Source organism: Epinephelus fuscoguttatus, linkage group LG20 (genome assembly GCF_011397635.1).
Source record: "Epinephelus fuscoguttatus linkage group LG20, E.fuscoguttatus.final_Chr_v1".
NCBI classification, from domain to species: Eukaryota; Metazoa; Chordata; class Actinopteri; order Perciformes; family Serranidae; genus Epinephelus; species Epinephelus fuscoguttatus.
The window spans coordinates 17,803,332-17,830,015 of NC_064771.1; the positions used below are offsets into that span (position 1 = coordinate 17,803,332).

A 26,684-nucleotide genomic window follows, 5' to 3' on the forward strand; every position below is an offset into this window, starting at 1 on the left:
GAAACACTGAGTAAAAATGGTTGCAGTACGTACCAATAGGCATAAAGGGTTTGGAGGTGAGACTTGGTGGAGACAAGCCAATGCTGTTGACAGCAAACACCCTCATCTCATACAGAACACCCTCAATCATCCTCTTAGCCTCATATGTAGTTGAATCATATACATCAAAGTTGAGCTTTGTCCATCTGGAGGAGCCTTTCTTCTTCCTCTCCATGAGATAACCTGACAGAGGAAAAACATAGAAACCATAAACATGGGTAGAATAATGATTTAAGACACAATACACGCAGAAACTCTATAAGATAATTAATATTCCATATGCTCAGCCCATTAAATATGAATAGTTTAAGACAAAATCCATCCTTTACCTTTGAGTGGTGCACCACCGTCAAATTTGGGAGCGTCCCAAATGATAGTGGCAGTGTCCTCTCCAACTGATGTGCATTTGATATTCTCAGGAGGGTCAGGCACATCTAAAATAAGATTACAGTTAGTTTTTACGTACATCAGTTTAAAAAACAGTAGAGGAAATACTTGATTGTAAACCACAGTGTGGAACATCAGATCACTTACCCACAATCTTCACAAACAACACAGCCTTGTCCTCTCCCGCAGGGTTGGTAACACAGATGGTGTAGTTGCCCTCATCGTCCCTCTCTGCCCCCTCTATGACGAAGCAGCTCAGGTCTTTCCTGGACTCCACCCTTACACGCCCTTCGGTTGCTGTAATTGGCTAACAAACAGGAAATTGCAGCATCTTAGCACCGTGAGGGGTAACTTTGTATTAGTATTTCGCAATTTGTGGGACGTTGAACGTGACACTGACATGCAGATATTACAGTTTTCTTTAGTCAGGGCCATGCAAAGGCTCTCTGAGGCCGAGGGGTGAAAATCACAAAGAGGGCCCCTCTGCCAAGGCGAGAGGCAGGGTTCACCTGAAAGCCACAGGCGTAGGTTAAAAAACATGAAAGTAGCAGGAGACTTTTGCTTTGACAAAATTTAAGACTTTCTGATGCAGAAAATGCACATTGGTGCATAAAGGTTCATAAGAATCAAGGAAATTAAATGTTTTATGCTAAGAATTTTCTGGCAAAGGACCCTTAAATCTCTCTGTTTCATGCGTAGTTCATATGAAATTTCCGCTCGTTACTAGGCTAATTTTTACAATGTAAAATGCCATAGGCTTGTGGTAATAACGTTAGCATGTTACATTTGTTTGGAAAACGTGTTTAGTAAGACAGTTGTTCTGTCAGTGAACCTTGTGAGTTTTAGTGAAGCCAAATTTTGTAATGTTAACTTAAATGTTGCTGATGTCCCTGGTTGTATCCATCTTGTTTTCAAACACGGAAGTAAATAGTGATCAACTTCCATTTTTTTGTGCGTGACTTCCGGTCAGCCGCTTTCCCTCATGGATTACCGGAGCTAACGGTGCAAGCTAATTTTTTTTCAATTTTCAGTTGTTTATGTTAGTCAATCAGTTAGTTAGTTAGTTAGTTAGTTAGTTAGTCTGTGCATTTTGTATAACGTTAGATAACTGTGCCCATGTTTCCGTTATAACGGAAATTTATTCCCTCTAAACGTGAATAAATCGCACGTTAATCATAAACTATGAACCAAAAAAGCACAATCTATCCCGAGTGAGACAAACTGCTTGATCCCCGTCTCCAGTGTACTAGCAGAGAACCTGCAGAACCGAATCAGCGAAAAAACACACCAGGCTACACAGCCTCTCTATCTGAGCAGCTGAAGCTGCAGCTCGCACCCTCGACACACAGACATACAGACGGTGCCTCTGCATGCCAGCCAAACGTGTGCGCAACTGTGAGAAATAAATATGTGAGGTGTACACTGCTTTTCTATCTTTTTTTCCCTTTTCTTTCTTTCTTTCTTTCTTTCTTTCTTTCTGTCAGCGACATACACTCCTAACACAGGACGGGTTGTTTTTATTGACTGAGTTGATCATTAAGCCATAGTGATGCATGGATCGGCTCTGATAGCACCTGAATCAGCATGTACGCATCAACCATCCAGCCGTTACAACATGATTGAGCTAGCAAAGCAGTTTTGTGTTGCTATGTGTGGTATTTATTCAGTTTTGGGAAATGACGATGTCTAGAAAGCATCAGTGGCTGCAGCTGACAGGGACAGCTAACGTTAACACTAGCAGCAAAGCTAACATCAGGATCGTCATCCGTTAAAAGCCTCCCGTTGTCGGACACGACATGAAACTACTCCAGTTAGCTCAATCATGTTGTAACTAAGACATCCGCTGGAGAAAATATTTTTTTCACGGGCCACTTTGACCGCAAGTGTCGCACAAAAAAACGGAAGCTGGCTGCGTTCTGTTTTGCCTCTGTGTTTCCGTGAAAAATAAGGTGGATATGAGTAGAGAGAAGTCTGCTAGTTGCTCGGCTAATTTATACAATGTAAAATGCCATAGGCTTGTGCTAAAAATGTTAGCATGTTGTATTTGTGGGGAAAATGTGTCCAGCAAAAGACAAGTGTTTGTCTGTGGATGCTGTGAGTTATAGTGAAGCTAATTTGTGTACTTGTTATTGAAACTGTATCTATTAAGCCATGTTTAATGTGTGTTTTGAATCAACTTAACTTTACAGCACTTCACAGAAACTTCCATCGCCGACTAGGGTTTTGGAGGTGTAACTGCAGAGTGACACAGACACACCACCCTACAAGTATAAATGCTCATAACAGATTAGACCACGTGCGTAGGTTATTGCGTAGGGTCCGCCCCACAAGTATAAATCCCCCTTCAATCCCCCTTCAAGCTACCCTAGAGCAGCACACTAAAAAGAGAGGGTCTGGGGCAAATCGCAGGGGCATTTGTGCCAGTTAAGAGGGCATTTATGGGACATTTGAGTTGACCAGAGGGAGACCTTGGCAGAACTTTGGCTTACCAATGGTCTCTAAAGTGCTACAGTAAAGTGACATTGAGTCAAAAAAAGAAGCATGGCGCTTTCCTGCTGAGGGCACAGAAATATCTTGTTTCAAAAAAAGGGGCACGTTTGGCACCAAATACATCAGGGACATTCTCTTTGCTTTGCACCACTGTGCCCCTAACTGCCTCTGGGCACAGAGATTTCCATTGGTTGGGTCAAATCTCAACAGAGCAGCAGTTTTTTTTTCTGGTGAGGTAGCATTCAACTGAGGCCCAAAGAGACAAAGAGGGGGAGGATATTCTATATGAAACAAAACAAAAAAAACAAAACAATAGATCATACTGCACAAACAGGTTCCAGGATCATGGATACCAGGGTCAGGGTAAGATTTAGTGACCCTTTTTACTTGTCACATCCTTACTTGATCTCCTCTCGACCAAACAGCGGTGGGTGCTGGCTCTCCTGTGATCTCCACATCCAGACGGAGCTTGTTGCCTGCGACCACAATGATGGTGTTTTGGGAGACCATGTTTCCAGTGGTGTCCAGGTGGATCTTTGGAGGATCTGGTTAAAGTACAACATACAAAGAAAGAGAATGTGTGGAAGTGGGATTGGGGTATGATGAACTTGTTTTTAAGTATTTGAGAGCTAAGATAATTTAGGACTACTTACCTTGTCTGGGCACATAGTCGATCTTGATTTCTGTTTTGAGAGTAAAAAAGAATTGACAATGTCATGTAGGCTGCTGGTGATTATTGCATCCACAATAGCACCTTTGTAAGCATTCTTTCTTTCTCACCCAAAAAGTTGAGTTTAGCAGAAAGCGACAGAGCGTATCCATCAGGGACAAATGTGTAGTCTCCTGCATCCTCTGGTTTCACATCATTAATAATCAGCCGATGAAACCTGAAGCAAACAATAGAGAATATTTAGATAAAGGCAGGATGTGTTTGATCGTCAGTTGTGACAAACATCCTAAAAATGCTTTTTAAATCTCTCCATATGTCCTTGTACCTTCCAATGTGAGACATCTTGATGCGATCGCTTGGCAAGACCTCTACTCCGTCTTTATACCACTTTCCTGTGACCTTCTCATCAGACACCTCACACTTGAACACAGCCTGGTCTGCTGCCCTGACTGTCAGATCAGCAATGTCCTGCAACACCTCCAGTTGTTTTTCTGAATAAGACATTGGAAACCACAAGCAAACAGTTCAGGCAGGAGAGAGGCGCGTGCAAAGGTGAGGGGAGGAGAGGGAGGATAAGGTTCATGATGGCAACATCTTGACACCCACTGCCATGACTTGTTAGTTTGTTTGTAAAGAGAGGCGTTAAGCCCTCGGGCAAGCGATTAAATTCAGCTGCATCCTCAGCACTGCATTTCTAATGACAGAAAACCCAAACTAAATATAGTAAATCTGTACAAAGTCTGCACACTGATTCTTTATATCAAATAATCTAAAAATTTTAATGTTGTATAAACTCTGCAATCACTAAAAAAATGACATAAATAAAGTAATTAAAATATTTTCTAGTGATACCTTCCACCTCCAGCTCTCCTTTGGTATGCCCTCCATTTGTCCAAGCATGGTACATTCCAATGTCTTCCAGCGTAGCCTCCTGGATGATGAGTACGTGCCTCTTTCCATCCTTCTTGAAGCGATACTTTGAGGAATCTTTATCTTTGTGAAGCTCTATATCCTCAAAGTACCTGGAAAAATAATAGACATGAGCACATTAAAACACATCAGTGCTAACTGTGAGTCTGACATACTGTGATGTTGCTACCAGCCAGTGACTGCTAAAAAGTTGTTTTGCATTCACCAGTGGGAAATTATGTACTTTTTTTTTTTATCTGTTAAATAACACTAGTCCATACCCATTGGTAGCTTTGTCACCTTCTACCTATGCCAATCCTCAATGCCTATGTGCAGTTTCACATAGACTGACCATGTCAGTGAGTAGAAAAACATGGGACAGACAGAATGACTGACTGACAGAATGACACAGTGACAGTTTCCGTGATTATGTACAGCATACCATACCATGACTCAGTCATACCAAAAATTAGAAAAAACCCAGAAACATTGGGCCACAGGGGGAGCCACAGCGATCGGTCGCATTTTAGCCATTTTTAGCCATTTTGGCATCCTGTTCTACATATCTACCAAGTTTAGTAAAAATAGATCAGTGAAACCCTTGAGATGTTATACACCTTTATGTGATGAGCCACACCCTCCACAATATTCATTGCCTTATAGAAGCTCAGTTTTAGTAAGTTTTCCAACTTTTGCCAAGAGGGAACTTTAGATATTGGTCCCTAGATTATGTTCACTAAGTTTCATGCAGATCGGTCAAACTTCATAGAAAGAGATCGATTTTAAGTGTTTTTCAAAAAATTCAAAATGGCGGAAAATTTATATAACCAGAAGTTATGGGTTCTTGAGGCAAATTTGTTCCTCATGAGGAGAGGCATCTCTGTGCAAAGTTTCATGTCTCTACGACATACAGGGCATGAGATATGCCCATTCAAAGTTTGCAATTTCCATCGGTTGCTATAGCGCCCCCCTTTAGCCAGTTGATGTAATATTGCTTCATACGCATCCTCCCATGACCCTCTACCACTGTGCCAAATTTCACATGGATTGACCAAGTCAGTGAGGAGAAAAACGTGGAACAGACACACAGACAGACACACAGACAGAGTTTTCGTCATTATATAGTAAGATCACACACACAAGGGCTGGGTTTCATTCCCACATTGGGGGCACAGGCATGTATGAAACAGGGGTTTGGTTGTCTTCCACTAGAAAATGTTGAGTGTCGAACACTTAATTATATGCTTTCAGTGAATTTTTATCTACCAATTTAAGCTTTTTCTGCATGTAAAGAGCAAAACTCCTCTACTACTTTCAGGACTTCAATGGGAAGAAGATGAAGAAGAAGTATGTTGAAGATTATTTCAGGGTAATGGAGGATAAAGCAGACTTTTCTTCTGAGTATTCACTTGGGAAATCAATCTCCTTGTGAGAAGTGAATATAGAGCAAACAAATAAAAGCCTATCTTATACAGCTTAATTAATAAACGAAAGACAATGATGCATCTTGCACATATATAGAAGGCCAGCCCATACTGTGACAAAGAGTGCAGTGATGTGTACCATAGCAGCAGGCTACATGTCAGTTATAAGTTTTTGTGGGGGTGGATGCATACATATACTGTGGATGACATCATCACAATCTAAGACTGATTGAAAGAAAGAGTTGTGCTCCCACAATATTATGACAAGAGAAACTATGGCAACAAGTCTTAGTTCTATAATAGAAGCTCAGTTATTAAAAGTAAGTTGAGGATCGAAATTCCCCAAGGCGTGGCTGGTGAGTGTATGAAGGTTGTCAGAATCAAGCTATGACTTCCATCAATTTGTAAAATTAACATTTTTATGACACATTTTGATCTGATTGAGACCTAGTCCACACAGACAAAAGTGTATTTGTCAGCAGGGTTTTTCCCTCCTTCATTCTCAAAAAACCTTCCTGTCTATACACAGTGTTACCAAAGAAATCTCTGTCTAAGTGAAAGCGCAAAAACCCAATTGAAGTACTGTCGAGCATGTCAAACCCACAGGTGATGATATAAGTAACTCTAACTCTAAAGAAGAAGAGGAAGACAAAGTTCGTCAATGAACAGCCTAGGAAAAGCTATTAATGGAAGGCCACCTGGAGGAGTGACCTCCGTAGCTCATTCTGATGCCTCTGTTTTTCAATACAGTGCAAGAGTAACTTTACATCCACATGCAAACATGAAAAAGATCATCTAAGCAAGATTAGAACCAGGCAGCACATCTGCCCACGTCTGTCATTGCACGAAATGCCTCATTTGTTACGCCTCACAAAGGAGATAACAGGGCACACTCTGATGTTACAAGCCAAAAACATCAACACTAAAAAAGTGAGTTTCTGAAGTTGTCACCCTTGACAGAGTTTTAGGGGGAAAAATATTTTTAGGGACTTAAAGTGCTGTTTGCATGTGGATTAAAGGCCAAAAAGAAAAAGCTACATTAACAAATCCCAGAGACCATGTGGACAAGGCCTGAGACATAAACAGACTTTCTCTGAGTACAAGACCTAGATGAGTGGTACAAATGTCTGCTTTGCTTCTGCACTGACTATGAGCCATGACCCAAAGCTGTCCAAAGCTTGATTGAGCCTACAGAATGCGAAATCACAGCTATACTGACCACATGACGTGGGCGCCCTCCTCTGAGACCTCAATCTCAAACTCCACTCTCTCTCCAACAACCACGTGGTAGTCATCCATCAGCTTGGTGATGGTCACAGGGGGCTCTGGGCAGAGCAGAGAGGGAAGTTAAAATTCATGAATTCAGCAGGAACCTACCTGTAATGCTATATTTACAAATTCACATGAATAATGCCAGATTTTTACAGCTGATAAACTGCCAAAAATAAGAAGATGCTGCACCTTTGACGAACACCTCTGTGAAGCACTTGTCCTCGCCTACCACACACTCATAGGCAGCATCGTCAGCCAGGGTCGCCTTATTGATGGTGAGTGTTCTGATATTCCCGGTCGCCTCCATGATGTACCTTGAAAAGTGACAAATAGATTAGAAGTTTACCATTATCAAGTCACTGACATGTGTTAGTACAAATGTCTTCAAATAATCATGATGAAAAAAGACACTGTGCAGGATTTTCTTAAAAAAGTATAGACTCATGGAGAAGTAATCCCTCCCAATCATCACGTATGACCCACTGGAAGTGTGTGGCAGTGTATTTTTCTGCCTGTATTTTCTTATAATCTTCTTATGTTCTGTGTTTGAGACACTTTCAGGTATGTATCCCTGCAGCAATCAGGTGAGCTCAGGGCTTTATAAAATGTAGCAACCAGGTTCCAGACTGTAAGCAGCAGGCGTTCAAGAGATGGCGCAGAAAAAATGCAAGGCGAAACGCCGAACAAGAGTTAATCTGGGACTGATTCTCACTCGTTGGGGAGTGTGTTTACACACAGTAACTGGAATCCTGCATAGTTAATCTTTAAAGGAATACTGCATTGGTTTACATAAGGCATAACATATCTTAGCAGCAAGACTTGATCAACCCTATGGGAGGCCCCTTATGACAGCCTAAAAATAAAAATGTGTTAATGGCAACATCATCTCTGAGTATGACTTTGTAGCACCGATAATTTTAGCTTGGTATTTTTAAAACACTGCCCATTAAGTCCATCTATGCTTGATTATTAATGTGATACAGCCCAGACACCACTGTCCAATTAAGCAAACATCTTGCATGGAGCTTAGCAAGGTGAAAAAGACACTAAAAAAATGTCCATGTGAACCAGTGATAACTGATGTGTGTGCAGGTGGTTATGCTTCTGAGTATGTACTTGGCTGAGGGTTTGATCTCCTGGCCATTCTTCAACCATTTGACCTGGACGTCGGGATCGACAACCTCACACCTCAGGACAATCTTCTTGCCCTTTTCCACAGAGTAGCAAGATTCGAGCTTCTTCAGGAAAGCTGGGGTTGAAGGCAGAAATGGAAAAATTTATAATGAGCAAATATCAGTTCACAACACCTCCCCCTTCTGATTCTCTGTGTGCCATTTCATGGTACCCTTCCTCTTGCCTACTACCCTCCCCGCTGTCCTTTTCCTCTCACCTCCTAATTTACTACCTTCAACACTTCTCCACTTCTCCCCCTCCTTCCACTGCTTGCTTGACCCGACTTACCCTCGCTATGCTTGGGCTCGACCTTCATCTTTTTCAGTCGTTTCAGCATGCCCCTCAGGTCAGTGATGCCATACTGAAAGGCGATTTTCTCATACTCGCTCGGGTGGGCATTCTTAAGCAATTCCCACACGTCAATATCTGGTTCCACTTTTTGAGGTTTCTTGTTCCTGTGAGTCAGGGCAGAGGGATATGTATGTAATTGGGACTGGAGAAGCAAAAATATTTATTTCAAAGGTAACGATCACACCGTGTGCTTTATCATTTTGCAAACTGAATAACAAACAGCCTTCTCTCACCTCTTAGTGGCTTTCAGCAGAGCACTAAAATCCAGATCTCCCTCGTCCTCTCCAGCATCCCTGCATGTATAGAAACAGACCTACAGTATACAAATCCATTGCCTGAGCATCTTCAAATTTCTCCTAGTAATCTGAGATTAGTAGGACCTTATAAGTACACAGAACTAAGCATTATCTTTAAAGAGTAAGTCATTTTGGAAAAAAAAAAAATCCTCTTATGAGGATGACAGGTTAATTTTTATTAGTCAAAGTGTGCAAACAATGCAACATTTATTAAATGCTTTGTAACTTCATGGGTTAGTCAGGTCACTGTTCAGGTCTTAAACTGTTTAAAACTCTTCATTTCAGTGCCCGAACATGGCTGTGCAGTACAACAATTGCAAATAATTAAACAAATCTAAAAACCTTGTAATGGTAGCCATCTTGTTTTTACATGTATTGGGCTTTTGATACCACTTGATGGCACAAAAAGTGTCCACAAATGAGGATAACAGGTCTAAGTCAAGCAAAATGAACCATAAGGTGCAGAAAACCTAAAATGTAATGTCATCATATGACAATGCAGGGTCGTAGCGGGGTATATGTATGAAAAGTAATGCACCAAAATTTGAATATAACCCACACTATCATGAGCCAATAATTTGTGTATTACCCACATAATCAGGAAGGCTGTGATGACGTGAATAATGCGCTGATGGCAGTAAGAAAGTAGTATAAACATTGAAAGTCTGCATAAGGAGGCAGGTTGGAGTGCTGGGCGGTTGGAAAACACAGGACTTTCACCCAGGAAACTGGTGTTCGGGACTGTGTAAAATCAAGTTCATTACCACGTGTCTTCTCCTAAACCTAACCCACATAACTTTACTTGCCTAAATTTATTTATTTATTTATTTTTTTATACTTTATTATACAACAGTTATTTCTGGCCCTGCAATCTGATTGGTTGAGAGACAGTAAAACCATGATGATATTGGAGTACAACATCACGGTTATTTCACTGTGTATGTATCACTCTGCCTCACAGCTGATTGCAATCAACAATCAAATCAAAACTGACGGTTAGTGTCAGTTAGGTCAGCAGTTGCGTTGTAGGCTAATTAATTCATCCACTGTCAAACAGCCAAAAATATGGAGTTATTTCTTAAAATAAGTCTTGAATTGAACTATGAATGGTCATCAGAGGAAGATGAGGGAGAGGAGAAGCTAAATCCATCTGAGCACACATCCAGGTTTGTCAGTGTTTCATCAGCGGAGCTCAATGACTTGGAGAAAAGCAACATACTGTCAGATCAGAAGGCAGAGTCGGCTGTGCCTGTGAAGCGACAGTCCACCATGCAGTCACCAGAGACTTATTTCACTGGCTGCACAATTAATGGAAACGTGCAGATAAATGTGTATAAAGAGTAAGTGCCTGGCACACCATGTCTGCGTTACATAGCAATGGTGACAGCGGAGTCCTGAGGGAGCTATTTTTGTTGGCGGAAGACAAATAAAATGCTTAAATTATCTATTTTGTCCTCATTTTTCAACATTTCTTAATCAGCCTTGCTAATTTAACTGTTGAACTGTTGTATAAAAGCAATATCACACTCAAGCTTGTGATGTTGTGCTGTGATATCGTCACAGCGGCCTCGTGCCTACGACCGAATCACAGCCGTGACGATATCACAGTGCAACATCACTCCCTCTCGTGTAATATTGCTTAATTAATCCCCGATTCAATTTTTCACTCTGTTGTCAATTACACACAGGTCCGAACACACACATGCACAAACTGGACCTATACATGCACTAAGTGGAGAGATGTCAGAGTGGGCTGCCCATGACAGGCGCTCCGAGCAGTTGGGGGGTTCGGTGCCTTGCTCAGGGGCACGTCGGCGGCTACCAGTCCACGCTCCATATTTTGGTCTGGACGGGGACTTGAGCAGGCGACCCTCCGGTTCCCAACCCAAGTCCCTATGGACTGAGCTACTGCCGCCCCCTAACCTATGTAACTTTATGTTAAGTACATAACATGACAACATCATTCATGGGCTGCTAATTCAGATATCATATGAACTGTTGCATGTGCATTTTAGTAAGCTATCCTGCAAGTCGCTGAATGAGGATGCGCTGAGAACATTCAGGGTAACCAAGCTCAGGCATGCCCTCTGATATGGCATATTATATTTACATTACTGTCATATACCACCTGTGCTGAAAGACACATTCACACACAGCCACACACACATATTATAAATAGTCTAAGTATGCTTTTCCCCTCTTGTGTATTCCCACACACGCGCACATGTACCCCTGAGACAGGCTGAAATGCAAACCCCTGTGCCCTTACGCTCTCTTGAAGGCAGACAAAATATCTGCCTGCTGCTCCTGCTGCGCAACTGTAACGAGAGAAGTTGCAGAGAACGCACATTAGGGCTGGATCAGATCAAAACATCAGCATGTATGGAATCTGTGGCAGCCTCAGCAGGCCAGAGTCTGTTTTCACTTACCCTCCACAGTGATCTCAAACGTGGAGCTGTCACACTTGTCCTTTGACGTCACCTCACACCTGTAGCCCCCAGCATCTCCAGCGACCACTTTGATGATCTTCATTTCGTAGGTATAGATCTTCAGGGAAGGGATTGGAGGGGATATTACTTGAGTACTTCTCAGTTACTTAGTTATTTCAAAAGAGGATCAGATTCTCTGTGTAACACACACCTTGGTATTCCTGTCATAAGTTTCTTTGAACTGCATATGTTTCCCAGCCTTGCTGCCAAGATCCAGCCACTTGCCCTTTAGCCATTTCATGGTGGGTTTTCTGGCCAGGGTGGAGGAGTCAACCCTGGCAATCAAAGTAATATCCGATCCTGCCATGCACAAACAGCAATTAACCCATATAACATTACAGCTTAAACATTACGGATTGCTACTGTTTCCTGTCATCCATCCATTCTCATTTCTAACCTGCAACAGCGACTACATTCTCTGGCGGCTTCTCGACAAAGAGCCCAGTGAGCTCCGTCATACCGGGCTCTGAAAAGAAGAAGACAGAAATTAGTTCATTTACTCTGAAAAGAAGAAGGTCCTTAAATGGCGGTGGAGGTGTTGACAGTGTGCAGCAAACCAAAGTGCAAAGGACACAGTGAAGTGCTCGGACATTTTTACAAACAACCATGAAAAAATCTAAATCACATCTGCACACACAGACTGTGTACATACACTGCAAACACTAAATAATAAACAAATAGCATCTGGACAAAGTACTAAAACAGAACAGGAAGTATGACATATAAACTATTTCTGCAAACATGTACAACATAGTAACATGAAAAACAATGTTGCATTTACTCGCCTAGGTCTAGCTGTAAATAACCAAATGTTCAGTCAAATTACCCATTAGCATTTCCTTAAACCTATATAATAAGACTTATGTATCAAAACCAGTTGTATCATTGTAGAGTTTGCTTCTTCAAGTGTATTTTAAGTTTGTTTTTTTCCCCGCTTATCACAAATCAGGCTACTCTCATGCACTGGTCATATGCATTTTTACCAAAGTAATGGACCAGAATTTGTGTATAACGCACGTAATCATGAGCCAGTAATTTGTACATAGCTCACGTAATTGGACCCACAGGATCAATGCACTGACAAGAGTAAAAAAGGAAGTAGTACAAAGAGCGTAACTTTGTGTAAAGAGGCAGCTTGGGTTGGTGGGTGGGTCAAACAAACACAGGACTTTCCCCAAGAGACTGCTGTTCAGAACCTTATGAAACCAAGTAAACCTAAGAACTTACTTTCATGAACTTAAGCTACGTAATTTTGCATTGAATAGGTAATGTTACAATTCACAACCATGTTTCTGATCATAAACCTACCCTACGTAACTTTACTTGCATGTACTTAACCTAAGCACTTAACTATGTGTTAAGTATGTAACGTAAGAGTGCCATACATGGGGTGCTAGATAGCATTAATTAATGAATTAATTAATGTGCATCTTCGTAAGATAGCATACAAACCATTGCATGAGGTTACGTTGCACAATGTAATTACATCTGCCAGTTTTACATTTGATTTTAAGCAAAATTAGTCATGTTCTGGCTTTTCTTGATGAATAACAAAAAAGGTGAAGTAAATCTGTGCTAATCTTTAGTGGTTTGTTAAAGGATGAAACCATTTCGCATAAAAATGAAGGACAATTATATAATTTTGTAATGAGTTACTGTGCTGTACTCCATGGACTTTGCCAGCAGAACAGCAATGGTGTTTGTCTTTCCCAGTCATAATAGTGAAAAGTCTAAGTTTGTTCCCATGTTATCCTGTAAACACTTACAACAAAGACACTGAGACACTGAACTTACATAATGCTTCAGAAAACAATGTCATCTGACCAGTAACACACTCCATGTCCACAGCTCCAAACACATACAAGGACAAGAGAGCGATGTGGATGTGCTTCACATATTCAGGCAGGCAAAAGGTCCAGTGATACATAATCGCTTCGGCAAAGTATCATAACCAATTAGAAGGTCCAGAATGTGTTAATGAAGTCTGACTGTGCTAAGTATAAACACTCTGCACCTGTTGACCTCCATACATCAGCAATTTCTACCCATATCAAAGATTTAGCATTCAAGTTGCAAATCTGTAAACAATGCATACTTAGTATTAACATTAGCATCTAAATAAAGTCTTAGTTTAAGACCCTGCTTAGTTTTATATACTCAAAAAATCCCTCGGTTTATACCTGATCCCTAACAAATCCAGTAAGTTAATTGGGCGTGATATTTGACTAACACATAAAAACACATAGGATGCATACATCTGCATTTCATAACATCACATTTGCATGCAGTAGATAGTCCCGAACTGTGCCTCCAGCTGGCCCTTACCCTCCTGTTCAGACTGCTCTTCGGCTGAGAAAAACAAACATCCCCATTTAACATATGGAAGTATAACAATTTGCAGTTAGACTGTACCATAAGTGAGTGTAAACTCCAAGGCAAGTGAAAAGCAATTACAGAATGATTATTATTCTGTAGAATTACAACATTAATACACCACACAGTGAAATGCAACCCAAAAGAAACAGAATCAACATCGTGGATGTTATCAATCAAAACAGAACGTAATCAAATGTTTTGATTATTGCGCTTTTTAATCACCAAACTACTGATGAATTGAAATCACTATGATTACTTCTTTTGGACTGATATTGCAAAAAGGCTGCTTGTCACAAAGGAGGCAATTACTTTACCCCGTACAGAGCGTGTGAACCCCAGGCCGCCTAAATCTCTATCAAAGTTTGTTGCATTTCTCTCTCAAGATACCCTATGTCTAATATGACTCTGGGCAAACTGTACACTTGTGCTGCTATAACATTCAAAACACTTCCAATACTGGTGCAAGATATGCCCCAAACAGTCGCAGTTGGCCAAGTGATGATAATCCCCCCCGCGCACACACTATACCCCCATGGCTTCAAACAGCCTTGGTATGATAAGCACTTCCCACACAGGCATTCCACTCTAATAGACCCACTGTTGGCATACTCAGTGTGGTGCAATTCCCACTCTGGAGTCAGGACTAGGGATCAAACAACATGGAAAATCAAACCAGCACCATTTTAAACACAAAGTGTGTGGAGTAGAAAATGTCCTCCTACAAGGTGTATTTATGATTCTTTGTCATTTAAATCATATCCCGAGATTAACTCAGCATGATTCCATTAAACTAAGGTAAATTATTCTTTGTATAAGCATGTTACCACAGCTAAAACTGGATACAGATGTCCTGGCATCTAGCCTCGGCTGAATTCTGACTAAAGAAAAGTATCCTCAGGTTTCCCTCTGAACTTTCCTCAGCTGCTGTCTTCGGATAAAGCCTATCATACTAGCCATGCCACCAACCCGCTAATATGTTGAATAAAATCACCTCACCATGTAAAATGAGCATTTTGCTAAACCCTGCTTGCCCAAGAAAAAACAGTGCTCCTGCTGTGGGAGGCCTTTGGCTGATAGTAACATATGCAAGGTGTTTCTGTTGTGGAGAGTTTCCACTTGCTGAGCCCTTTTACTTCTTTGTTTCATGCTCCAGTTTTCCCCTAATCACGCTCTGCCACCATGCTTGTCTTTTCTTTCCACTATGTGTGTCTCGGCTTATGCTGAGCTCCGTCTGGAACATCTGCAGAACAATATAAGTTATATACCACTATACTACAGGGGGAGCTTGAAGAGTCCAGCATTTAGTGATAGGAATTCATGACAGGCAAGAAGGACGATGAGATGCGCACCCATACTGTAAACGCTAAAAAGAGAAAACAGACGGGAAGACGTTTCCTGGAATCCTCACAGGACCCATTCCCCGAAGAATTTATGATGTGACATCCAGGGCAGTGACCAAACTTAACATTTAATGATCTCAACCTGGCTGCTTGACCCCTGTCTTTGGTCAGCAGGCCATATGTCAGGGCAAATTTCAAGTCTGCAGCCAACCTCCCCAAGATAGCAGCCTGGTTATGAGGAGACAAAGCAACCATTGCCACCTTTGGAAGCGTCACCTCTCCCCTGCATACCCCAGAGTCGTCACCCAAGTCTTGCCACACTGACCAACTAGCCTAAAACGGAAGAAGCCATGATGGGAATTTGGCTATCCTCCCGGTGAAGACACTATAGAGACTTACAGAGCTGACGACTGCTACAGACTTACTCAATGTGCGATATGTGCACTGCACAAGGGATATGGACTTCCCAGTTGCTGCTACCACTGTTGGTTTAGCCTCAAGTGGGGAAAAGGAAAAGATTGTTAGTGTCACTGTTTCCCCTCAGGCTGAGCAGGTACAGGACATTTCACATACATTTTGAAGGGCACCACAGAGAATTAGCAGCCTTCAGCTCCCTGATGTCCTGCCACGTCCATAACCCTTCTCCATCCAGTCTACTCCTAATCAGTCCAGATAGTCCAACGCACCATTCTGGGAGCTGTGACCCTGAAAGCTCGTGGCAGTCAGGGACAGCTTTGTAACACAGTAACAGATCTTGAATTTCGCTTGTAAAACTTGAGTTGTGGTGCAACATTTTAAGACAGCTGACTTCTGACTCACACCACACAGCTGTGATACGCAACCATGGTTTGGTAAGTAAACCATCTACAGGCCTTGGCCCTCAGATGAAGGTTCAGGACATGACCCAGTGTCTTTTTCTTGTGCAGTTTGGAGGCATTCACTTTGATGTGCTGGCTATGATATCTTGGATGACCTCAGTGCTTGAGCTCCCCTTGCAGTTTCAAAGCAAGGGGAGCTCAATTATACAGTTGATGACATAGTATAATGTTAATAAAAGTGTCATCTAATCAGATGACACTTGGTATGTCAACAGCAACAGCTGCCATTGTTCCGCGACGACTGTTACACTGAAACCACAGCTGTGTTGCCATTCTCGTTGTTCGAATTGCCAGAGGGACAGAGGCAAAAGAGAGCTGATATCACACCTCACAGATGGGATGGGAATGGGCAGCGCTGTTCGTATAGGGAAACAAATTCTGAATTGCTGAAAGGACATAAACAGCGGGGAGGTGTCTGGTGGCATCAACAGATACAAGTGGAGGAGGACACAGGTGAATGATATAAGACAAGGGTTGCATCACGCACTAATCCGCAAATGAGGCCACTTTAGTCAGCCCTCTGACGCAGCCAAGGATCTGGTGAGCTGTAGGCCTGAGGTATGACTTATTCTGAGGGTAACGTCTGCACAGCTGCAAGAAGCCACAGGCTCTGAGGGGGGTTTTTACAAGGGATTTTCATGGGATGGGTGAGACATAAGCACTGACGCAAGCAGAGCCACCATGCGCACTTATATTACATATTGCATTTAGGATCTCCACTGTGTGAGAGACAGATTTTTTATTTTAAACCTTTCTTTGTCTTTGAGTCAACGATTAGAAGAACATTTTAATGTTCTCTACGGAGCAAAGTAAGAAGCGTGTTTTCACATGTAGCCAAATAAGGCAAACAAACAGAAAGCAGCTCACTTAATATGGAACAATACGCTGTAATATCAGTCCAAATTGAAGGAGCCCAAAAGATTTCAAATAATAAGATGAACCCAGGTCTACTGAACACTTCATATATTATGTGACATCTCAACTAGCACATAATACCATAATTATACTCAATGTTATAAACAGTCAAACCATACTTTTGAAGGGCAAAAGTAATTTATCAACCGACACGTCACTATAAACATCACTCTTTTCTTACCATCCCCATCGACATCTGTATCAAGGAAGACAAGGAAGCAAACTTAACTGACAAAAGCAGCTACTGTGGGAAGCTAATGCTTGTTGCTGCTCAAGAGATGACGTACAGTTGCAACAGAGGCACCATGCACCACCACATTTCGTAAAATTGAGTCCACTCCAACTTGTGAATGCATTAACACATTTATAACACATAGAAACCAGCAGGTAAAATACAGTATATGCTTGTATACTGTGCCTGGAAATACAACGATACATGACAAAAGTGACCACGTTGGGCAAACTGTAAAACCAAAGCAAGCTTACGTTCACTCATATCATATACTGTACAGTATATGTATATATCAGTCAGATTGTGGATAAAAGCAAAAGACACTCAAAGTGAAGTCAGTCACTGATTAGCAGATTTACTTTTTTTTCATTGAACTAAAACATTTGTATATGAATTCATGTATTTTTGGGGTGTCCAAAAATACATAACTAAACCTTGTGAAGGTCACCTGACACAAACCTGAAAGTTCTTTAACGTACAACATAAAATAGTCATGCAAATACTACCATTTTCACACAGAGTGGTGAATGTATGCACTCATATGTGAATACATTGGATGGATTATGTAGACGAACATTCACTTTGCAGGATTCTTCCTTACCTCCGTCTGCGGGAAGTTCATCTAAGGGAAATGAATGAAAATTAGCTCCCAATACATACTGTAATTATTCACTATGTCTAGTCATAAGTGAGAAAGCTGGGGAGAAAGTTAATAGAAAGTGCGTATTATTCCCTGACGCTAATAGGTGCCTACCATAGTTCTCTGGCTCCAGCTCAGCTGAGTAAATAAAAATCATGGTTAAGTGATCGGAAACAGAAAGATGATGAGACCTGGACAACATTCAGATGGCAGCATCTCCGGGTAAAGTCAACCAAAACACATAAACAGAGACGACTTGCTCACACTTCACATGCCTGCGGTGAAATGTAACCCCAAAGGTCATTGTCAGAGTTCACAGATGTGGAAAAAGCATCCAGTTGCAGTCAGTCAGTGTTTATTAAAATCCACACAGATGGCGTGTCCGCTTCATACACTTCTGTACAATCCAAAAGAAACAACTTTGACATGCTAAACTTTTTTTTTCAACACAAAAAGGGAACAAGAGCATTAACAGAGGGACAACAGAGGGAAGTTGATCCACATGATGCTGCAATACACAGTACATACATGTGCATGACATCACGTCGTAAACTGAGGGAATAAAACCACACACTCCAGATGTTGTTTCACATATGATGCATGCTGTAGGCTAGTGAAGGAATGCAAACACGCTGAATCGAAGTGGCATAATAATTACATTATCCCCCTTCAGCGGGTCCATGTTGTCTCACATGATGTGATTGACTTATAGGCCTATCGTCTTAACTCCGTAATTGCTCAACTTATTATCTATAGCACAATCACTTGTTCTGTATTATTCACATAATTACACTGACTGATTAGTTCAAATGCATTTCCCAACACTCAACTCAAACCCACTCCATGTCACATATTAACACCGTGTGAATGCACCGAATCAATCTAAAGTCACAAAAAACAGGGGTAGAAAAGGAAAAGAAAAAGGTTGTCCCTCACCCTCTTCTGCTGGCTCCTCTGGAGCTAAAATTAGTGGATTTTTTTTGTTATACATAGCACATGAAAAGTAACACCATGGCAGCTCCATTGGAAAATATATATATATATATATATATATATATATTTAAAACACTCCAACAGCTGAGCAAATAGATTTTATTAGTGTCTCACACATAAAATCCAGCCCAGTATCACATAACTATGCTCATATATGGCTTGCAAAAACCAAAGCATTTTTCTCATGGTGCTGTCTGTGTTGTGACATCATTTGAAGACAGTTGAGTAAACAGCCTGAGTAATCTGATAATGTACAGTACAACAGATCCTCAGTGAAAATGCCTGAAGGTAGAATTATAGAAACATAAAGAGCATGCTGGCGAACATGAATGAAAATTCAATTCAAAGGAGTTCATAAATGAATAATTGGTGCATGCTGATAACGCATCCGCAGAGAGTCAGAGCCTGTGTTTGCCCGACACAGGCGCCTGACATGATACAATACGTGAGCGAAGTGAAAACGTGAGAGCTATAATCGAGTCACTATGTGATAATGTAAGGCACACAAAAGGTCAGTGGGCAAATGTGGTGGAGCAGCTGACTTACCCCCCTCCGGTTTATCTGGGAATTAGAAACAGTTCAAGGAGACAATTAGAAACCGTATCTGTGCCCAAATAGACATAGTTACAACATACCTGCTTATTTATTTGTTTATTTGTTTATCTAACAAGGGCAATGGACAGTCATTGACGGTCCCTGAGCTAGCTAGACAATCTGAGGCAAATCAGCAAAAGAATTTTGGAATCAAACGTTACAATCCAGACAAGGGTACAAATACAGTGGCGGATGTTCTTATAGGTGCCATAGGTGGCTTAGCAACGTAAGAACATCCTGATGATGTGAGCACAACAATGTGTTTCACTTTCTGTATCAGTCTGAACTCGATGCCGCCCCAAAGACTCCAGAAATTAAAATCCTATTGGAGCTAATCAGGTATCTGCAACATAGCCTACAACTTCTGCAGCCAATCAAGGACTGCATCGCAGTCGATGACGTAAAATGCAGGCCGCAGCTTGCAGATCAGTAATGGCAGCTCTTACGTTAGGAGTATGCACTAGCCGAGCTTCTCGGAAGAAAGGAGGTTTTCGCAGTTTTTCCGGCTGGACTTGGCAAACGCTTAATTTATCAGCTGACTCCATTGGTGATGAAGATGTTCACTGGTGTTTTGTTATGCTGATTGGCTGAAGGAGTTTGTCTGTTAAGACATATACTCCGGCCCACTGAAAGTGTTTGGGGCAGCACTGAGTTGAGACTGATAGAGAGAACAAGACAAAATGTTGCTCACATCATCAGGATGGTCTTACCAGGATATGGGCGGCTGCCAAGGGCACCGCTCAGCAGGGGGTAGGGGACTGCCACAATTGCACCCTCTTCACCAAATTAATAAATTCATACATTAAATTTTGACACTCACATAGTTGAAAACAATAGAAAAAGAAGGGTGGCAGGGTGGAGGGGGGTAGCTTGCCTAGGGCGCTGACTTTGCTAGCCCCAGCACTGAACAAACACTGCATCATACCAAACTAAAAGCATTTTCTATTTAAAAACATTACATCATACAAAAAGAGAAACTGCATACTGTATGTTTCATACATTGTGGCTAATGGTTACATGATTGGTTTGGTTCCAGTCATGGTTTCAGGGCTTGTAACATAACCTGGGCTGCCTCTTAAATCGAAAATAACGTGATGACAGATCTTAAACTACCGTTTATGATACCCAACTGGATGTTGGTCTGAAACTGACCGTTTTATATAAAATGGTTATTTCAGGATTATTTTAGAGAATATCTGATTTTATGGCGACGCTAGTAGTCTTCAGTCATGATTCTAAAAAACTACCTTCCAAGTAAGAGGATCCATTCTGTTAAACGGCCACCTTTGACATTTCTATCAACCCTCTGACACAGATCTTCAAAACTGATATCTTGACATAGATTTCAGTAACTTGAGGGCTATTTCATCACCCACTTATTTTATAAATTTCCCACCTCATCTTTACCGATCAGCGAGACGTTTCTATGGCCAAACTGGAGTTGGTTTTATTTGAGTGCAAAGTGCTGGGCGTAATTGTTGAAGCCTAAATCTGGTAAAACAAAATTCTCAACGGAAATAGATGCATATAATATACCCAACTCCTCAAGTGTCCCCCTCCTCCCCCAGGGGGCCTCTGCAGTAGCTGATAAAGGCCAGGGACGGTGTCTTATAACCTCCCTGAAGCCATGCCACGTTCTCTGATGTTGCGCACAGTTTCCTTGAATAGTCAGACCCACATGACCTTGCTTGCTTTACTGGTCACTTGGGGTTTGTCATAAATTTCTGGCCAAAATAGGTGTCCTGAAGTTGCATGTATTCACTTGACTGTTGGAGAAATTATAATGTTGTCTCTGTTCTGTTGAATAGCACGTAACGCTTATCCTTCCTCATCTGGCAGCATAAACAGACTGTGAACAGGTGATGTCTTATTAGCATTGTATTTATTGGAACAACTGCGTTTGTGTGCAACTACGTTCATCCTGTATAGCTTCTACACTACGTGACAGTCAGAATCCATCTCTGAGCTCTGAGCAACAAACTAACAAAGCTTGTTATGTTGTCTGCACAAAAAGAGAACATTTGCAAACTCTAAGACTTTGGTGTAAATACTTCACACTCCCCGTGAGAGGATTTAACACCTGCATCGAGCGTAAATCTGCATCGGCATCTGCTAAGCCAATCCACTCGGGGTGAGAGTCTTGATCATCTTCAACAAGTTTGTGATAAAGCGGGGTAATCAACTTCTGAGCAGCTGTTCCTCACAGTTTAAATGTTCCCCTCAGAGACTGTCTGTGGTTTTGTATATTGGCAAAGTTGTCAGAGTTGTTGTAGATGTAAAATAATTAGTAGATATGCTTGTTGGGTGCATTTTTTCTTGTTTGTTTGTTTCCTGAGGGGAGATTTCTTTCTTTTATTTTCCGCCTTATTTTGTTGCTAGTCTATGCGAACTCCCTGTAGAAATATACACTGTATATATTTGTCTACAGTTACCTTCAGTGTATTTCTGGATGCATAATAAACTATGACTATGCGGTGGTGTTTATAGTTTCTCCATCTTTAATGATTTTTTATTTTGAGGTCAGTTTAGGTACTGCAGGTCTTCACCTCACTGTTTACCTCCCTGTATTTACCACTGACAGCTTGATTTACAGAGTGTGCAATGACCCAGACATAAAAAAGGTATGGAGCAGCCTGACCTTATGAAACCTCTGCTGATCTTCAGACAGTATGCAATAATGTTTATGAAGATATATCAACAGGACATGATTTAATGTGTTGGTTTTGATTCACTATGAGAAACTGTGTGCAGTTTTAATCACTATGGAGTGCTACTGAGGAAAACACTGAGCCTCAGAGGGCTTTCAATCAATCAATCAATCATATTTATATTTATAAAGCCCAATATCACAAATCACAATTTGCCTCACAGGGCTTTACAGCATACAACATCCCTCTGTCCTTTGGACACTCGCAGCGGATAAGGAAAAACTCCCCCAAAAAACCCCTTTAACAGGGAAAAAAACAGTAGAAACCTCAGGAAGAGCAACTGAGGAGGGATCCCTCTTCCAGGACGGACAGACGTGCAATAGATGACGTACAGAACAGATCAACATAATAAATTAACAGTAATCCATATGACACAATGAGACAGAAAGAGAGACTGAGAGAGAGAGAGAGAGATAGATGCAGGTAATGACAGTAGCTTACAACAACATTATTGAAAGTAATAATATCATAGTTATAGTTCTGGCTACTGTGATACAATATGTTGAAAGTATGTATTAATATCTGGCAGTATACAGTTTAACAGTTAAACAAATGTTTTTTTAAATTTAGAAAAATTTTATCTGATACCTATGCTGCTTCAAATTCAGAAAATGATTTGCAACCAGGCCTGAAACGTCTTTTTACATGATGTTAAACTATTCTTTTGAGAATAAAGGCTTTTATTTTCCTAGATGTGTATAAAATCCTCTCGGGGTAAAAGGTTGTTATTGCATGTTAAATAAGAGCTCTAGATGAGGTCATTCATGTTTTTCTGTCATTCATTTTCCATAGCTGTTTATCCTGTTAGGGGTTGCGTGGGGGGGGGCCTATCCCAGCTGACATTGGGTGAGAGCCAGGGTACACCCTGGACAGGTCACCAGACTATCACAGGGCTGACACGTAGATGCAGACAACCTCACATTCACACCTACGGGCAATTTAGGGTCACCAATTGACCTAACCTGCATGTCTTTGGACTGTGGGAGGAAGCCAGAGTACCTGCTGACATGGGGGAACATGCAATCTATGCACAGAAGGGCTCCTCCACCCTTGGTTTCGAACCCTCTTGCTGAGGACACAATGCTAACCGCTGCACCATGCCGCCAATGTTTTTCTGTGGTTTTCTGTATTGATATAAGTTTCAATACGTTACAATCTGCAACCTTGACTCTAAATGCCTCTAAATGCCTCTAAATCCTGCACGCTAGACCGTTAAGGTATTGATACATGCGAGCTACAGGTAGGAAACTGGTATTCTGTGAGTCCATCAACTACAGTTTGATAGGATAATATTTCAAAATGTCAATCAATATCGGAGTGACAGCAGGTAAGGTCCAACTTCCTGTCTTGTGACTGAGCCTTCATGCATGGTTTATTATCTCAGAGAAGATTAATTACCTCATCATTTAATGTCATGGTATCAGATAGATATACAGCATTGGATAAACTTCACAGAGTTTTGGTTTAACCTCCTCTCATCAGGTCACAATAATGAAAGGAATTACGACCATAAGTCACGCCATCGCTTCCCACCGCTGACTAGCAAACTGTCAGGTCCTTGATTGACTGCGCCGGAGCAACATCACACTCAGGAGGGGGGCATAGAGCCTGCTGACCATGAAGGAACTTTCTGGATGGAAGTGATTTAGATTACATAATGATTTATCTCAGGCGGGGACTGCAAACGGGTTACAGCAAAATCTGATACGCTCGGGTGTGTGAAACTCTATGAACTTATGAGGAATAAAAAAACAGAGTGGAAAAAGGTCAGGGGTTATTGCCGTGTATTTTTAGCTGTTAGCTGAGGGCGGGATCTGGCTGCTAAGTGAAGCGGCATGAAAAACGTTTCAACTCATCTTGAGTGTAAATACAGAAATAATTCATAGTGTGGGAAAATGAGTGGCAGAATGCAAGTTAAGGGTGAAAATGTTGCCGCTGTTTCATAGGATTGTAGCAAGACACATATAATTATTAAGTTGTTTCAATATCACAGTGGCTGGTTATCTGACCCTCATCAAAGCCTCCCTGTTGAGATGGGCATGGAATGATGGAGCTGTGGGAGGTGAAGACATACAGTAAGGAAAGCAGGATCGTATCCGTATTACAGGGATTAACTCTGTGGCTGTATAAGGTGAAAAAAAAGCAGTGCCTGGTTATGTTTCTGGGATAAAAATAAAAAGGGCATCACTGAGATCTGTAAAAAGATTAGGGGCAGGGGCAGATACGAGGAAAAAGGACCAAACGGTGTTCAGCAGAATTAAGAGAGACGTGCTAACAAGTCCGGCAGAGCCCATTACATTTACTGCCACAGCATGAGAAGTTAGATGAAGGGGCTTGAAAGGCTCAACGCTCTTTCCACAACCTTGGCCTGCAACTGCTCTAACAGAATCATCCGCTAAGACAGTCTCTTGTCTTAGGTTTCTGTCAGTGGAGTGATTAAGAGCCACAGAGGGTCGAAGTGGAGGATGGGTGGCTCCACAAGGGACCGACAACTATTTATGAGAAAGTGGCGTTCACCCCAGGGGGCCAAGTCTAAGTTCAATGGGAGGAAAATTTATTTTAGAGACTAAGTGGCAAGCTTCATGTATTTTCACTTTGAATTAAAAAAATATATGAAATCAGACTTTGACTGTCTTTTATCTGACAGTGTTAGTTCATTTCTATAAGAATACAGGCTTCAAGGCTCAGAGCTAATGCACTTGTTTATGTACATTAGCCTACAGATGAACTGCGAATATTGTATTTAAAGTGAGTACAATTTTAACTACTCATGTATATGAGGCAAGACAGCTACAGTAGCTATCATGAAACATGACCTCCATACTGCATAGACATATCACACACAGCCTCAGCGGTGTTTACCTGCTGTACCTGCTGTAGTCACCATAATGTTTGTGGAAGCTTTCCAGTTAGTCAGCAAGATGGCGCTCCCACTGGGCTGATGTCAGTAACATACTGGCTGTGATGATGTCATAGCAGCTGGCTATGCGGTTATTTATGGCCTTTTAAATATTACTTATGGAAACATAACTGTGCTTCCTTATGCCTAATTGGTTTAATTCAAAGGGTTTTATGTGTTAGCAAAGTTCTTATATGAATAATAGGCTAACACTTTTTTATATGTTTAGATCATATTTGTAAGTATGTTGTCTGTTTTCCTTAGTTGCCATTTTAAATCAACATTTTGACTCAAAGTTATGCTGACGATTTGATTTTTTGAATCTAATTTTACTTTGAAGCATTTTATTCAGTGTCCCGCTCTCTGCGCCCAAATTAAGAAATTGTGTTTGACTGTCTGCAAAATGACATCTAACACGTTTCAGTTACAGTAACTGATGAAGTCATTTGATATTTTTTGTTTTCTTCAGCTGGGCGTCAAAACACCTTTGCGGCAAACAAGTGCTGTAGGTCACCTGGGGTTTAACTTGTGAGTCTGAGCCCCCTGATGCTCATTACTGCTCCCTCAGCATGTTAGACTGAATACTTAAGTAGTCCCCTCTCATCGCAAGATGATTTTGTCATCTTTTTGTAGATTATATTTTAACAGTACACCTCAGACACATCTAATCTCCTTTTCAAAACCAAATAAATATGAATTCTTTTCATCAAATTATCAATCCTAAATATAGCACAAATGCAGAATATAATGATCCTAGATTATATGAAAATAATACATTAATTATTACCAAAAAAGTCAGAAAATTACATTGTATACAATCCATCAATTTCTGCAACATCCTCAAATATAAGTATTATGTAGCTATTGCAAGCATATACATCCCGCCACACAAAGCAACCTAAATTCAAGCATCAACATTACCACTGAAATGTAGTCTCCAAACTAATTACAATGAATTATACTTTCACAAAAAGTATCTGCATACCTGCAGGGACTGGCTCAGGCATGGTTATTCCTGTGTCTTCTCTTTGCTGCTGGAAGACTGAGGGCTTGTGGTGCTTATTCCTTTTATTTCTCCCCCCTCTCTCTGTTATTCAAAGCTCTCCTGGCACTCAAGTCACCCACACCCTCCAGTGAGCGAGGAGCGCACTGACGACACCCTTAAGGAGTTCAAGAAGGGAAGCACTCAGACCAAGAGCGTGATAAGGTGGAGAGACAAGAGGGTGAGGTGGTGGCGAAAGGGGTCTTACACATTTATGATGAGATTAATGGACTGACTAAACCTGTCGAGCTCTAATGTACGCTGGGGGACATACAGAATACCCTGAGACTATCAACAAGTGATTCAATTTTTTGTTACTTTATCTGGTGCCTTCTGATGATAAACTAATCTTTCGCTCACCTCCTCTTATAACCCGTATTAAGAGTGGGATTTGCAAGTTGTTTTTTTCTGGTTTCTTTTAGTACACTTTACTTGATACTACTTCAGATGTGTTGTATGGGGCTGCAGATGTGAATCCGAGAAAACACAGACAACAAAGTGTTTGAAAGGTGATACATTATGCTATTGATGCTTGACACACCTGACACCTTTTCACCAGCATTATGT

General features: G+C 41.2%; 1 protein-coding gene across 4 annotated transcripts in view; it reads right to left on the minus strand.

Moving 5' to 3' along the window:
• The window catches only part of mybpc2b (myosin binding protein Cb), a 30,621-nt gene extending 4,411 nt beyond the window's left edge, over positions 1-26,210 (minus strand). Inside the window, exons 1-20 of one of the 4 annotated variants that reach the window (XM_049562686.1) lie at positions 26,061-26,097; positions 19,421-19,435; positions 17,843-17,863; positions 11,898-11,966; positions 11,652-11,800; positions 11,441-11,558; positions 11,281-11,329; positions 8,949-9,008; positions 8,653-8,819; positions 8,308-8,440; positions 7,381-7,505; positions 7,139-7,244; positions 4,439-4,608; positions 3,912-4,077; positions 3,697-3,803; positions 3,570-3,599; positions 3,319-3,461; positions 574-733; positions 369-473; positions 34-222 (exon numbers count right to left, since the gene is read on the minus strand). In XM_049562686.1, the coding sequence (XP_049418643.1) occupies positions 34-222; positions 369-473; positions 574-733; positions 3,319-3,461; positions 3,570-3,599; positions 3,697-3,803; positions 3,912-4,077; positions 4,439-4,608; positions 7,139-7,244; positions 7,381-7,505; positions 8,308-8,440; positions 8,653-8,819; positions 8,949-9,008; positions 11,281-11,329; positions 11,441-11,558; positions 11,652-11,800; positions 11,898-11,966; positions 17,843-17,863; positions 19,421-19,435; positions 26,061-26,082 (2,104 nt within the window). In that variant the 5' untranslated portion in view covers positions 26,083-26,097. Of the gene's footprint in view, positions 1-33; positions 223-368; positions 474-573; positions 734-3,318; positions 3,462-3,569; positions 3,600-3,696; positions 3,804-3,911; positions 4,078-4,438; positions 4,609-7,138; positions 7,245-7,380; positions 7,506-8,307; positions 8,441-8,652; positions 8,820-8,948; positions 9,009-11,280; positions 11,330-11,440; positions 11,559-11,651; positions 11,801-11,897; positions 11,967-17,842; positions 17,864-19,420; positions 19,436-26,060 lie in introns of all 4 variants that reach the window. The other 3 variants (XM_049562687.1, XM_049562688.1, XM_049562689.1) reach the window with 3 other exon arrangements.
• Between the last annotated feature and the right edge of the window lie 474 nt (positions 26,211-26,684).